Here is a 17,151-nt window from a genome sequence, read left to right on the forward strand (position 1 = left end):
ATTTTTTCATAGATTTCTTTACTTTGCTTAACTGTATTTACATTCTCATACTTTTATTATAATAAGTATGTCAATAGTTTCTTCTGTTTACATTTTATTTTAGGCCTATTTGCATAATTTACATTCTTAGCTTGTTTTCTGTAGTTATATTTATTTAAAATTATATTTTAAAAAGTTTATAACAAATAATTTAGGATAACAGTATTGTTATGGTGACTGGCCAGATTCAAACTAAAACTGACTTCCTGGACATCTGAAATATTTATAGAAAAGCACGACATAATCACATGCAATTAAAATGCATGTGATATCCTACACCTTTCACGTCAGAGGTGAAACAATATTAAGCGGCAAAACATTGTCAATTTACTAGCCACAAATTTAACTGAATGGAACTTACGAATACTGAGTAGGAACTTACGTCTTTATTGCATTATTGATTTTATTATTTTCGGTGCAAGGAATATCTTTTTATTTATTTATTTATTTACCTTCGTACTATCAATAAAAACATGTATTTTTTGTAATTATTTTAAGTGGTAGCCTTTGTATGTAAGTAGCCTACTTACGCCGTATTCTGAAGTATAGCTAATTGATTGCAATAAAACACTATTTTCGAACCCGTAATAATTTACATCACTACTCTGAATCTTGATCTTACCTTTGTGCATGAAGTAATATTGAAAAAATACGCGTTACGTATAACGAAAGCAATGAGCAAACACAATATCACTTTAAAATCTCCCGCCTCCACTCTGCGTTGCCAAACCTATCCGTGCTCCGGCTTGTAACTAAAGATAAAGATAATAATATTTTCTTGAAATTGGATAATTTCTCAATTCCACAACGAGGCGCTGTCTGCCAAGCTCTGGTGTCCACAGAAGAAATACTCCATATGAATTAAAATAAATGATTAAAGAGTAATAACACTTACAAATAATAAATAAGAAAATAATAAGTATTATAATAAGTATTATTATGTTTAGTTCTGTTAATTATAGTAAAAGCATGAGTTTAAAAAAAGGGGAAGGTAACACATAGTAATCTGTTCAGTTTAAGTAACATGATGACAGAGGCGTAATTTTGTAATTCATTCGCTGAGTAGCACCCCTAGACTAAACTGCGATGTTTCAAAGTAATCACTTGGGTAATTATTTACCGTAACTTGTACTGAGTTTTATAATTTCACACACTGCACTGATACATTCCACTTGATATTGCAGATTCAAGAATCATAGTTTCAAGATTTTGCGACTCAGTGGATTATAAGCCACATTCTTCGAAGGAACAAGCTTTTCAGTTAAAGCTGCTGCAATGTTCTCTAGAAGCGGCCTAACAAATTTCACAGTAATGATATTAACAAGTCCGTTTTGGCCGTCTTCATCACACATTGGCATTGCAAGAGAGGGCGTCTATACAGTAACGGCTCAATTTCTGAACACAAATTTTTCTAATATATTCTCGTTTGGTATTCTCTTTCGATCATTAAGCAGCTGATCTAGAATCAATTTTGCATGAATACTGCCTTCATCGGCCTCTTTCCATACATTTTCTTGTTCTTTATGTGACGGATCTCTTTCAATTAGTTGGAGTTTTTCGGTTGTTTTCGTTATCTCATCTTGCTTCTCTTGTAACACCTGATTAAGTTGTGTAATTTTCACATGCAATCTGTTAATTATTTCCTTTTAGCTCCACAAAGTTGACAACGTCTGTTTGCGTCGCTTTATGATCATTTTCAACTGGCAAGAAGGGAATGTCATTAACTGATGCTGAGCCACTCGGAACATCTTGTTCAAATAGTGAAAAACCAATATTACTAAAAGATTTGCGTTTCTTGGGTAGAGGGAGATCAGTTTTAGTAACTGTTCGTCATGGTCTTCTGATATGTCACTTATACCTAGGATAATGAGAGAATATTGTTGGCACAGCATTTGGTTTTAATAGTCTAAAGTTCCCATTATTAGAATAATCTTCTTCCCTGAAATGTAAACTACAAACGACCTTGGGAGTCAGTGCCATCTGGCGGGAATTTCATATTTTCTCGATTACAGCTTTAACACAGGGATCAAAATGAATTGTCAAGGCCGGTAAAGGAGAAGCGAAGCGAGCACATCAAGTCGGCCGTGTCTCATAACTTGCAGTGTGCGTTTTGTGTTGCAGATAGTGTGATTTAAGCAGCATAGGAACACAATGGTCCGGTATTCATCCCAGGAGCATAAAATGCAACATGCAACTAATCTAATGTCGAAAATTAAGTTCATACTACGTTCCTTTCTATTGTAGAATTCCTGTTGGTTTACGGCATATATTTGGAGGATGAAACCACAGTCTAATATATACAGTCACGAAGCTTGGGATGATTTTTTACATTTCTCGCGATAGTTGCTAGCCGCTTGGAGCGCTGAGAGTACTAGGAACAATAGACGGTGTCACTGTCATCGTGATCTAATACAGGCCGTAAGGCAGACCATGTGACTTGCTTAACCCGATCACGAAGGGCGGCGTTTCAACCATATAAATTAGTTGGAATGCATAAAGAGTAACATATTATATTTCTTTAAAATGTAGTATAATTGCATTAATAGAATTTAAAACAATGATTATGAGATACTTCAGACATAATTCACTTGCGAGTTAAGGTGTAATATTATTTTTGGTGTGAAAATTACGTTGTTCGAAAGTGTAATACCATTTCGATTAAATATTGCGAAATTCTTGTACATTCATTTATGCACGATTCAGTAATTTTCAGTTGCACCGCACGAATATTTAGATATATTGAAATTATAGGTTATGTTTACTGTACCAGTTGCCCCTTTCTCTCTAATTTTAGTGGTCTCCAATGCCCTGCCCCTACATAATGTATGTTATGTCATATGGAAATTATAGGTTATGTTTACTATATTTAACTTATATTCCTATATTCGCAATTATACATTATAATTAAACATAATGTCATGTATGACATCCCTCACATTCAATTTGTCTGTATTTTAATACTACAATTGAGTATTGAATTGTACTTACTACCTAAGAGACGAAGTAACACAATCGTACGTACCGTACACTAATTTCATAGGAGTGGTATGGTAAATTTTCTGTCTACAATTAAGGAAGGTAGATGTGCTAAATTAAAACCACAATATAAATTATTTTTTATTAAACCTCAAAATAGCTTGAATTCTAAACTTAAAATGTTGATGCAAACAGATTATGTTAACATGTAAAATTCTCTTCATATTAAAATAACACAGTTTTGTAATTATTTCTGCAATATACCGGTAATATGCAACAAGAAGCAAACGGAGCTTATGGACACATTACACTAAATAAAACTTAGCAGCGATACGCAATTAAGTTATAATATTATAATATTTCACTGAGCTACATATACTGAAATAGAAAACCCGAACATACATTAGTTCGAAAAGGCATTGACTGTGCCGTATTTCACATTGCTGTGGAAAAGTTGTGTAAACTGTGAAATGTTTGTTATCGGTTGTAATAACTGTAAATGGCTAAAATACAATAATTTGAATAATAATATGGGACAAGAAGACGTTTGTAGCACTATAAATTGTAAGAAAAAGAGATCAGAGTTACCCTTATTCCGAAAGATTCAGGAAGATGAGTTTATAAAATATAATGTGACAGCGACGTGAGAATCGAACTCACGACCAGCGTCCCGCAAGAAAGCAGATCGCACAGGCTCCACGGAACATTGAGTGACGTCGCGCGGTGATGAGAAGAGAGAGGGTGTATTACGACAACGCGACGAGTCTGCGCGCGCAGCTGCTATTTAACGCAGTGAATGTGGAACGACCTTCCCGAATATTCCAGAAGTCTGTCGTTGTAGAGATATCGAGATAATTCTCTACACACCTGTAGAAGGTTCTCGCAACTATGATTTTGCTATAAAAGAGCAGGCGCCAGCGAGCGAGAGTTTCAGAGTTTTCAGTTATTCAGTCAGTGAGAAAGCCAGAGCAAGCAAGCCAGCCGGAGTTCGACTCGAGTGTGCGTCCGCATCTGCGTCAGCATCCGAAGGCCTGAGTTCGAGTGCAGTGGACCGCAGTTGGAGGGACCTGAGTTCGAGTGCAGTGGACCGCAGTTGGAGGGACCCGAGTTCGAGTACAGTGAACTGTCTCTGAAGGTCTGTGGTTCGAGATACTGTGAACTCGAGTGACTGAGATAGAAGAACTGTGAACTGAGAACTGATAGTTCTGATTTGTAAATAGTGCTTTGTAAATATTAGTTAAGATTAACAGTTAATTGTTGTTCGTACTAGTCCAAGTAAATTGTCATTGTCGTCGGTGGAGTGCTATAACGAATACTGTGTGAGTGAAGATCCAATTGTTGACGAGAGCCTTTAAGGTGAATTGTAGAAAGGAATTATTGTTGTGACGAATAAATTACATTGTTGTTACCAATAAAATTTACAATAATATATGCTTTATGAAAATAATATATAAACCTTATGTATTTCATATTTCAATAGTGGAAGGAAGGTGTTAATTTTTTCAAAAGAATACGATATCAATAGTACAATACATTTTATTGTCTTTTAGGGTAAGAGTCTGTGATGAGGCGATAGTAGCGATTCTGGTGGTTAGCAACTATCTATGGATGCATATTTCAACTGTCTATGTATGCATATTTAGTAAGTATTGACCTTCGTGACTGTATATACTAGACTGTGATGAAACTATTGTCATACCACAGTCTAGTATATACAGTCGCGAAGCTCAATACCTAATAAATATGCAAACATTAGATAGTTGCTCACCACTAGGATCGCTAATATCGCCTCATTACAGGCAATGCAAAATAGAATTGTCACAGTCTATTGTTTCTAGCACCCTCAAAACTCAAGCTTCGTGACTGTATATAGTAGACTGTGGTCATACTCTATCCTGTGACATTTTCTGTTGCACGCACAGTTTTTCCCGCCTTTTGTTCTCTGATTTATAATCAAATGTAGACCTTTCCAATCGTTTCCCTAAATTTTTTCTTTCATATTTTTCATAGAGAATGGATTAATTAACAAACTCTTGACTGAATTCATTTCAGTCCATAGAATAACACTAATAGTAAAACGCAAGAAGATAAGAAAAAAGATAATATAATATATTTGTTAGCCTTAATAATCACCATGAATTCATTGCATTGTCTGCTGTAATAATAATAATAATAATAATAATAATAATAATAATAATAATAATAATAATAATAATAATAATAATAATAAAGGTGGTAGCAGTAGTAGTAGTAGTAGTATTATCTGTTTTAACAGAAGATATTAATGCCATTCAATTTGATTTCTCAGAGAGAGAAAAGTATATCTACAAATTATATACAGTATAGTCACTTTTAAACAATATTTGTTTTTAAACTTAATTGTAAGTTCGGCATCAGCTCGTAGTTATAGCTGACTAGTACTACTGATGCTCTCAACCAACCCCGGTTAAGGGTTCTACTGGGAAAATAGCGCACTGCTGATTAGTTTCTCTTGCTAATGCTGGAAGAATACGTCATTCGCCTGAGAATATGTTAACCTCCGTAAGCAATCAACGGTCGTTCATGGTCCTTCATGGGCTATCGTGCCTCGTATTATTATTTACTCAGCACACTGTATAATTGTTTGCAACCTAACGCCGTCTAAAAATGAGCCGATTCGTAATGTTTTTATAGAATAATATTACTTGCGTTTACAGTATCAACAACAACAACATTTATTTTAACAAAATTACGAGTGTGCTATAGCTACCGCCTGCTGGATCGCCTCCTATAGCTGCTTCAACTGCCTGCTCAATCAAAGTTACTTTGCCGCCAGGTGGCAGGTAGTGTCCACTACTATTAATATTATGTACAAGGTCTCTTGGACCCTTGCCTTTTACAAAAATATAATTATACAAATTGAAATATAAAATAGGTTACATTAAAGAAAATTTATTAATAAGACCGTCAAAGACAGAGGTATTTGTTTGAATTTATGTTATGTCTCTTAGTAAAGGATTGGCATGAAAAAGTAGCTTATTCCTGTATGTAGTCTGTAGATATTGAATATGAGCAACCAGGAAGGGTATATGAAGCATTGATTGGGCAGGCAATGTAAGCAGCCATAACACATTAGGACGAGCCGCCCCTGGTTATATCTCTGTCCTCTGATGAGCCACCACTGATTTAAAAAAGTTAGAAAAACAACTTTGATAGTGTCAATTGGTGTCCTCTAGCGGGAGATTGAGTGACTAATATAAATTGTGTATATTTGCCTTATCAGTACAATGTCTTGAGATCAGTTATGTAAGCATAGACTCAGAAGAAATGCAGTTTAATAATCAGCCATCATGTAATAGTGATTAGTTTTAGTTTTTCCATATACGTCACAAATAAATTAATAATGAGGAATTTGTGTAGCGCATTTACGATTCTCTCTGGTTAACAATATTACTCTTCGAAGAACATTGAATATCAAAGGAAATATTCCACACGAACAGAGACGCCACATGGTGGGTATTTTAGAAACTAGCATGCCAAGATTGCCAAGTGCCAAGTGCTGACGTAATGTAAAGAACTAGAAAACATGGCGCAAGACTTTTAGATAAGCGCAAGTAAAGAAGTAATTTGCCAGGTATATTTGAAGTGACCTGTATAATCCAATCTTCAACTGCATAGTGTGTGTTTTGTTGTAAATATTTTGAGAAACATTATCACAAAATGAGTGTAGATGCTTATGGACCAAGCTCTCAAACGCTAACGTTTTTGGATACGGAAGAAGCAGATTTGATTGGTGCGGATACTCAAGGATCCGAGTTTGATTTCACAGATTTTACATTACCGTCACAAAGCCAGACACAAGCTTCACAATTGGATGCTGGACAAAGTCAAATCACACAAAGTCAGGTAATTTATGTTTTGAAATTCTTATTCCTAATGTATTTTACTTCCGATTTTTAACATAACCTCACTGTGATAAAATGAATTTCTATATCACGCAGTAGTGTCTGTTGTTTTTATATATGAAATATTTTTTAACGCCTAACTTAATTTTGTTCATTTCAATACTAGGTGAATGGCGAGGTTGGTGAAAATGGCATTGATGTTGATATAACTGCAACAACAAAAGCATTAGGGGAACTACAATTTGAAGAAGAAGAGGATGAAGCGTATTACAACAAGGTTCGTTTTATAAGTAAGCTAATTGTATAAAAGGGGCACTGATAGTAGAACTCACAGAAAATCGTGGGAAAATAATATGAAATGTTAATTAATGGAAAATCTTATAATTAAGGTATGTTTTTCCACGTGGAGTTTAATGTAACTTAATACGAAGTCCTAACATAGCATACATTTGAGTTAATCTATCGATTTTGTTTATAAAAGTTTTGCCATACATTTGATAATTTTTATGTTCGGTATGTACTTTTATTAATGAAACGTATGATGCTTATTTATTACAAAATAACATTATAATCACCAGTTTTCTCCTTTCCTTTTGGCTGGTGTAGATTGTATAGTACCATAGTTTATCTACAGTCCCTTTTACATTTAAATTATTATTGTAATTAACTTCATGTGAAAACTTAATTTCTATCAGACAATTTACATAAAACACATAACGTCACCTGTCGCATCACTTATATGATTAGATCACTGAATTTAAAGAACTTATTTTTTAAATACATTTAGTCTAACATAACATGAAATTGTCACTGCTTATAAGGAACTTATTTTGTACGACAGGTAATATAATGTATTACATGGGCAGTTCAATAAGTAATGCACATAATTTTTTTCTGTACTGCTGTTCATTGAAAAATAGCGGAATTTTGTACACATCATCTTTAAAGTTTCCTATATTTCGTCATATAGTTTCTCAGTTTTTCGTTAGATGATTGTGATGTAGGCCTAGTTTAGTTTTAAAATTGAGTGAAACGCGTAGAAAGCAGATAGTTATGATTTAATTTCTCTTTACGGAGCAGGAAACCATTGCAAACATTCACAGGTGCTTACAACATTTCTATGGGGATCAAACAGTGGATAGGAATACTGTCAGTCATTTGTTAGCAGAGTGTCAGCGACAGAACGAGGTAAAGCGAGACTGTCAGATCTTCCAAGCTCGGGACGATCACATGCTGCTGTAACACTGGAGACAGTTGAACGCATTGATAGACTTATTCGAAATGATAGGCGAGTAACATCCAAACAACTTGCTGTTCAAGTCTTCGTCTCTGTGGGTAGTGTTGACTCAATTATCCATCGCGTAGTCTATTCAAAAGTTTGTGCAAGTGGGTCCCTAAGTGCCTAACTGACAATAAGAAACAAGGAAGGATCATTTGTGCAGAGTTGCTTGGATATCACGAGGTTGATGCTCATTTCTTATCCAACATTGTCACAGAGTAAGAGATATGGATTCACCATTTTGAACCTGAGACCAAAAGACAATCCATGGAGTGACATCACAGAAATTCCCCTAAGAAGAAAAAGTTCAAATCCGGAACCTCAGCCAGCAAGGTTATGGCCACAATCTTCCGAGATTCTGAAGAGGTGATCCTGATTGACACATTGCCAGGTCGTGAAATAATAAACTCAGAGGTTTACATCAAAACTCTGAAGAAGTTGAAGAGACGATTAAGCGTGTTCATCCCCATAAAGACGTCAGTAAAATTCTCCTTCTCTATGACAATGCAAGGCCGCACACAAGCTTGCACACTCGTCAAAAAATCACAAAACTTGGGTGGACTGTCCTTCCTCACTCGCCCTACAGTCCGGTTGTCGCACCATCTGACTTTTATATGTTTTGTCCCCTGAAGGATGCGATCCATGAGAAGCGATATCACGATGATGAGCAGGTCATAGGAGATGTCAGGACGTGGCTGAGAGAGAAGACCAGCTGAATGGTACCGTACCGAGATGGCATACAAGTTCTAACATCTAGATGGCATAGAGCCATAGATTTGAATGGAGACTATGATGTGCATTACTACAGTAATTGCATTAGCTGTTATCATATAGCCATAGGCCAGTTTAAAATGTTTTGGTACTAACATGCTATGGAAGATAACATTTTCTAGTATTATCTGCGGTAGTCTCTTAGGCGCAATATAGCATTGTACCTCAGTATTTAAGAACTCCGTCTTCTAGAAAATTTTGGTGGTTTTCTATAGTCTTTGTAAATAGATATATAAAAAGATAAGGGTGAACTACAACTGATTCCTTCCATATCTTCCTGGGATATTCTGTTTACCATTTCATACCCACACATATTATATTACACTCTCAATAGATTTGCAATTGGAAAACATTATTAAAGAACTTACTAGCTGTGAATATAGACAATCGTTTTAGTATATAATAAAATGTTGGTCGCAATAACAGTCCATATCTTTAATAATTTTTTGGAAGCCTAATTTTCAAGCCATAATTTTTTTTCGTTTATTAAGGGGTTAGGTACAGCTTACAGCAGTAAAATTTTTGGAAATATTCAACATTTTTTTCCTCTAGTAAGTTAATGTATCTTGTACAATAATGAAAATTGGTATGTGTAAAACACTGCCCTTCTGCTACATGAAAAAAAAAAAAAAATTACGATTTAAAAAAATTGTTAATATACTTATTTTTTTTAATTCAAAATGATGGCAGTTCACTGTACAGTGATGAAGTGGTTTCCTCATAACTCATAAACTTGTTAAATTTTTCATGTTCTCTCTCTTATTTTATTGCTGAAACTCATGTTTACAATATCATATTCTTTCAACTATATTCCTTAATAAATAATTTTTTTTTTTTTTTTTTTGTGTTAGAAGAAAATACTGATAATTGACCATTTTTTTCATGAATTTATTTTTTATCAGACAATCTGTCAAAGGTAGAGAAGTAATTTTGCATAATATTGTAGATATGACATGCACAAATACACAAAAAATTTCATCACAGAATGTTGGATAGTTTTTGAGTTATGAGGGAAACACTTTAGCACTGCACAGTGAAGTGCTACCATTTTGAATTTTGAAAAAAAAATAATAAATAATTTTTTAATCGTAAAAAATATATATATTTTTTTTTTCATATAGCAGAAGGACAGTGTTTTACACATACTAACTTTTATTATTGTACAAAATATAGTAATGGAGGAAAATAATGTTGAATATTTCCAAAATTTTACTGCTGTAAGCTGTACCTAACTCCTTAAATGACTGATAGGTTATTGGTGAGTGTTCTTTCCCTAGAAATACTTTTCTATTATTTTTATATTGCAGTGTTGCCTTAGTACCTATTGCAATACAGAATGTGCTACGATGTTGGAAAATACTGTTTTTCATATATTTATTTAAATATATTCTGATTATCATCCTCCAAATTGTACTGAATGAACAATAATCCTGCATGCCTGCTTCCACTGTTTTCGGATCTTGGGCGAGTCAAGTCACTGTGAACAGGTTTCAGGAAGTCCGCAGTAAATCTTCCTATAGTTTGTCGTGTAAGGTATTACTAATAAACACTTAAAAAGTAAAGTAGAAGTGATTAACTCACCCATATCAAGCAAGGATTTTTAACTTCAGTTAATAGAGCCATAGGAAATTTCCATTTGCTGAGAAAGATATTGAAGTGATTTTCTATAGCAATTTTTCAAAGCCATGTCCAATGTTTTGTTATGTTTCACGAAATTTATTTACCAATATTTGAATCGAACTTCAATTCGGAACTTGGACCCAGGGAATCCTTGAAATAATCTTCTTACAGCATGAGTCGATTCTGTATCCACGTATGAATCATGCATGAATACTCTTTTAGAAATAGAATACCTGAATTGAGCTATGTTAATTTAATTAATACACTATATTACACACACTGCACTATGTCACCTAAAGAACATGTGCTTATCTTGTAATGGTCTTACTCATAAACAGTGTATAAATATTACACGTGACTTATGCACTATTGGAACACAAAATGTTACCAGTTAACAATGTATTAGCTATCTTGTGTATACACCTTAGGGTGGCCTATTATTTTGAACTTTCGAATTTTCTTTGGGACACCTCTTAAAGTTATTACATATAATACAAATAAAAGTCGTGTGAAGTTTGAAGTCGATCCGACGAAGTAAGTGGTGGCGCATCTTTTCTGAACATTGACAGCGGAATACTTTTTCTCGAATAGAGAGTTTTATTAGAGGTTGAATTTATGACTTAATGTTCTTTGTGGTGTATATATGTGTGTGTGTGTGTGTGTGTGTGTGTGTGTGTGTGTGTGTGTGTGTGTGTGTGTGTGTGTGTGTGTGTGTGTGTGCGTGTGCGTGTGCGTGCGTGCGTGCGTGCGTGCGTGTGTGTGTGTGTGTGTGTGAGAGATTGGACGGTTACAATTAAATTGTCTGGATTCTAAAATAAACATTAGATAGAGATTTCCTGTTTACTCGACTGGAAAAAAAGTGTATTTAGATAAGTGAGATTAGATGGAGAGAACACATGTTGCATAATTTCGAGTAGGAAACTCCTACCTGACAAGAGCTGATTGTGGCAAATGTTGTGGTTTGCTAATGCTGAATTTTTGACAATGAAATCATTCTCTCGCTCTCCAGTATTTTTCACTCAAGAATGCCAAGTGGCTGGGCAGTGTTGAAGATGATTTTGATCTATTTCTTCTTGAAGATCACATAAGGGGCAGAGTGGTGAAGGAGATATTTCAATCCTGTGGAGATGCTTGGCCAAGCAGTCGTGGCCCATAAACAGTCTAAAAATTGCAACTGCATTCTTCCTTGGGTATCCAGGGACATTTTGGGTTGAGACAGATTCCCACCTTTTATTTTTGGAAATTTGGAGATGATGATTTGTTATAATTTTGTGGTATTGTGAAGTAATTATTCTTTTTTGTTGTATAATAGGATAATTGTGTAGCAGGTTTCTGAATAGTACCACAGTCCTTTTTGGCAAGATAATCAGCAGCGTTGTTGCCAGTCAATCCTCAATGTGCTGGTATCCATTGAAAAACTATTTTTTTCTTTAGGTTGCTGAGGTGACATCCAACTATTCCACTTGCATTTCTAAATCGAAACTACAATATTCCACACATGGTTGGCACAGCTTACCTAACAACTTGTGATGTCACAAGGATGAGTAACCGTATCTCTTCTATGGCATTGCATTTCCTTACTGATATCAATTACAGTAATAGTTAATACAAGCATAAACTAATATACCCTCATAATTTTATTTGCTTTCCACCCCCGAGTGGTGACGGGATTTTTCTCGTTGCCAAACTTCCAGAACAGCCCCGAGGTTCACTCAGCCTCCTATAAAATTGAGTACCGGGTCTTTCCCTGGGGGAGGGGGGGGAGGGAATGGCAGTTGGAGCATGGTGCCAACTACACCACCTCATTCTAGTGACAAGGTCATGGAAAGCATGGGACTCTACCTCCATGCCCCCCAAGTGCCTTCATGGCATGTGACAGGGATACCTTTTTTGGTGTTAAAGTAGATGTTAAAGCTAAAATGGCTGCTTTTGAGTCAGAAAGAATTACTGCTTGCTGGAATTGAGCTATTCTGTATAGAAGATTTTGAAGTGTTGTACATATGGCAAATATGTAGGCCTATTTGGTATTGTGTAGGTACAATGTTGTACTGCTAAGATGTTGATGGAGATTGATACAATTTAATGTTTATGGTTGAAAAGTAATAGAAAATGGAAACAATAAAGTCTGATACGTTGTTTCTTTTAGGAGACAATGAGAAACAAATAGTGGGTGCAAAATTTCTTGTAATGGCCAGGTTTTTAAAGTGTTGTTCTACATTATACGTACAGTAAAACTGAACTTACGTTCTAGTGCACATCTGGTTATGAAAGAAGTGGAAGTGTTTTGGGAGAAAGAACAAATTCCTACAAGAAAGTTTGAACATAATGTCGAAAAACTGGGAGTCATTGTATAAAGAGTTCTAATCGCAGATCTCAACTTCAAGAACAACAAAAGTAGGTATTTCTGGAAAATTGAATGATCTCTTCTATATTACACATGCAGATGCTCCTCAAATAGTCACCATTGAAGAAGGTAAATTTCTTCTGAACCAAAGGAAGAAAGGTAGGCCAGGCCCAAAGATAGGAACAGATCACATATTGATGAAAAAGAAATAAAACATAGCCTAAGCAACAAAAAGAATCCAGGTGATCACAGTGGCTCATTAAAATGTCAGTGCAAGGTAACCTTTATTAGAAATTCTTAAAAATTAAAATATTGTTAATTCATTAATTCAGTGTTGGCTCTATAATGCATAATATTAATTATTAGTGGTGATGATAATCACATTCATAGTGCAACTGACACAGTTAAATAATAATTGTTACGATACACTATGCTTACTGTTGAATATAATGAATATTACCAGAATTAAGTTTATATCACATTAACATGAACTTACATGTAATTTGTTCACAAACTATTTAAAATAACTGAATAAGTAGTAAATATTTTTAACATACACTGGTTTTTATTTACAGAGGGAACAGAACATAATGAATCCCTTCATACACAGAAAATGATTCAATTGAAGTTAGAGAACCTGGTCCAAGTAACAGTAAAGTCTCTCAACCTAGTGACTTAAGTCTAACAGATGACCCCATTGCTTCACAAGGAACTGAATGAGCAAATAATCATGCTAAAACGCTTAGGTCATGACTTGAGTGACATTATTATAAACCACAGTTCTATAGTGCGATGTTGTGTTTGCAAAGTGAAATAATTACAAAGCTCTTCAAAAAGTGCAAAAGTTCCCGAAATGCCTCAGTAAATGGAATTACACCATACCTGGATCTTATGCACCACCATCACCTTCGAAATAGTCTCCTTGTGAGTGTATACACTGTTCCCAGTGCTTCTTCCAAGTATTGAATGCCATCTGGAAGTCCTTTTTTGAAAGCTTTTTCAGCACCTCTTGCGATTTTGCTTGAATTTCCTCAGCTGTATGAAATCTTCGACCTTTCAAGTTGATTTTCATCTTGGGAAACAAAAAGAAGTCGCACAGAGCTAAATCTGGCGAATATAGTGGATGAAGAACCGTTGTCATTTTGTTCTTCCCAGGAAGTCTTGCACATGAAAGCTATATATGGCCTTGCATTATTTTGATGGAAAAACTAATTGCCTGTGTGCCACATTTCTGGAAGTTTTCTCCTCACATTCTCCCTCAACCGCCTCAAGATGTGACAATAGAACACCACATTCACTGTCATAGGAGGAGGGACAAACTCCTTTTGAATAATCCCTTCAATGTGCCATATGATAGTCCAACAATGTCGCAGACATCATGGATGGTCTGCCTGCGATCTTACACGATCACAGCCTGAACAGCAGCGACATTTTCAGGTGTAGTGCCAGTTGATAACCATCCAGAATGATGATGATCATCATCATCAACCTATGTTCGGCCATTTTTGAAACACTTGAGCCACTTGTAGGTTTAGGTCTGGCCTGGAGCATCGTCTGCAAATGCTTGCTTTAACATTTGATGTGTTTCTGCAGAAGTTTTCCCGAGTTTGAAACAAAACTTTACGTAGATGCGCTGCTCCCTCGCAATGTAAACAACACGTAATAATGGAAAAATACTCTCAAAAATATTAAATGCGTCAGAACAAAGCTGGTTGGCACACTGCCTCACAAGAGATGTATGAAATGTCACCTAGTGGTATTTTGTCCTACTAACGCTCAGTCGCACACTACTTATGAATTTCAGGAACTTTTGGGTAGCACCTCGTATAATATAAAATGTTATAAAGTGATGGCAATCTTTGGGTTGACGTAATGCAAGACTTGGCATTAAAAAGAATTGGAAAAAGAAAAATCAAATCATTCGAGATGAGTTTTTTATACATCTTGCAAGTTGCACTGTAGTAGTTTAAAATATAAACAATCATACTGCCCATGTCTCACCTCCTGAGCCGAGAACTCCCTAATGCTTATACCTATGCCTCTAAGATCTGTTCGGACTGTCACGGTAGCTGCAGCATGCGACACAGTAGCATATTACACGTTCTGAAAACATTATCCTATGCCATTCCACGGGTCTTTACTGTTTATAATACTGGAGACTAATCGTGATTACCACAATCGCTATTATCTCTGATGGCGATTTCAGAAAATTTATGTGCACACTAGGTCACTCTTCGTTCAGTGTGTACAACTGCTGAATTTTATTACCATAGAGCAGTGTTTCTTAAAGTATGTTGCCGGGGTTCTGTGAGTCCTATATGATTTTAAATTTTATTTTATACTTAGTGGGTACTATAAAAATATGCAAAAGTTACGAAAATTTGAATCAATAATTACATGAAACCACCAATAATAATAATAATAATAATAATAATAATAATAATATGCGTAATTATTATTATTATTATTATTATTATTATTATTATTATTATTATTATTATTATTATTATTATTATTAAACATCTAAAACGGAAAATAATACTTACACTTTCATCACTGGATTCTCTGTGTATGTATCCAGTAAAACAAAATACCGAAACAAATAAAATGCAGAAGTAGAAATGAGACTACAACTTTCTGCCATAAAACTAGATTGCAGGCTTAAAAACCAAACACATTCGTCCCACTGAACAGAATTATTGAGATACTAGCTTTCACTTGTCTGTTAATAATTATTTACAAATGGCTTTTAAGGAATCCGCAGGTTCATTGGCACCCTCACATAAGCCTGCCATCGGTCCCTATCCTGTGCAAGATTAATCCAGTCTCTATCATCATATCTCACCTCCCTCAAATCCATTATAATATTATCCTCCCCAACGTCTTGACCTCCCCAAAGGTCTTTTTCCCTCCGGCCTCCCAACTAACACACTATATGCATTTCTGGATTCGCCCATATGTGCTACATGCCCTAGTATTACAAGGGTTCTGCAGTTACACTTAGGTTAAAAGTGTTTTCACGGTGGAAAAAATTTGAGAAACACTGCCACAGAGGAAAGAGTTTACGGATGTGTACACACGACAACCGTGATCGCGATTAAGTCAATAATGTCGAGTAGATACTGTAGTCTACCACTGATATTAGTGTTTAGTTACAGGAATTGATGAGAAGGACATAATTTGTTTTGTGAGGGGATGCCTATACAGTCGCTTGTCAATGACTGTTCTTGCTCCATAGCTGATGAAAGCAATCCAGAAAAGATCTTTGTGTTGAACGTAGGTTAGTAGGCTACTAACTGCACATGAGGTACACAGAACCTCCCACTCTCCCTCTTTGCATCTTGCCCTACAAAGAAACAGCTCAGGAAGTGAGACATGGGTAGTAAGTTATAAAAAGTTGAATATTTTCAGCCTGAATGAATATTTACAAAATCTTCACATAAACTGATATGAACACTTACAGAGAATTATTTATAATTATAAGCCAGCTGAATGTAGAACGAGAAGAAGTTTCATATGTCTCCTGATCTCAAAACAGGCCACAAAGTTTAATCCCTGTTGTAGATAGTGATAGAACTACAACCTCTGTAGCATTAGAAAAATAGCACAATATTATGGAACATCAGTACTGCACACTGTTGTTTCCTTTTCTCCTACACTTTCAGATGTTCATATGAAATTTCTTAACTTTATTCGTTTTTTTGTGTATGTTGATAAAATGCATTATCTTTCAACTGTTTGCTATAAGTTGTTAAAGAACTCGTGAGTTATTTTTACACATTTTAGCCTTGAGGTTGTCAAGTACAAATTGAAACGTCGAGAAAGAGAAGTGACCTTGGATTTATTATTTGTTTATCATCAGACTTGTATTACTGTACTGGTACTCTGAACTGGGAAGTTTAAAAATTCAGATCTTTTACCTATAATACTTATATTCCTAATATATGCTTTAATCAGAGAACATCTTTATATCTTGCTGGTTATCGCAGTCACAAAACTGTTTCTTATAGTTTGTTGACATTTATTAAGATCTCTTTAGCAGATATTTTTGGATATTCTAATTCTTCCATCTCTTTCGGTACTGGTATACAAACTGGATTCAGCAAGAACAATGTATTCTCTTACAAAGTATGGTATATTGGTACTGAACAAATTTTAACTTCTAGCCTTAACCCAAAATAAAAATATTTGTGTGGCCTGAATCGAGTTTGAAATTCATAATACTCGCAAGCATTCTA

General features: G+C 35.1%; 1 protein-coding gene across 2 annotated transcripts in view; it reads left to right on the plus strand.

Annotated features, from left to right (window-relative positions):
* The first annotated feature begins 6,578 nt into the window (after positions 1 to 6,578).
* Upf1 (Upf1 RNA helicase) overlaps positions 6,579 to 17,151 on the plus strand; it is an 81,423-nt gene continuing 70,850 nt past the window's right edge. For both annotated transcript variants that reach the window (XM_069823788.1, XM_069823787.1), the window contains exons 1-2: positions 6,579 to 6,900; positions 7,066 to 7,176. In XM_069823788.1, coding sequence (XP_069679889.1) covers positions 6,715 to 6,900; positions 7,066 to 7,176 — 297 coding nt within the window. In that variant the 5' untranslated portion in view covers positions 6,579 to 6,714. The remainder of the gene's footprint in view (positions 6,901 to 7,065; positions 7,177 to 17,151) is intronic.

Source organism: Periplaneta americana, chromosome 4, assembly GCF_040183065.1.
Source record: "Periplaneta americana isolate PAMFEO1 chromosome 4, P.americana_PAMFEO1_priV1, whole genome shotgun sequence".
Classification (NCBI taxonomy): domain Eukaryota; kingdom Metazoa; phylum Arthropoda; class Insecta; order Blattodea; family Blattidae; genus Periplaneta; species Periplaneta americana.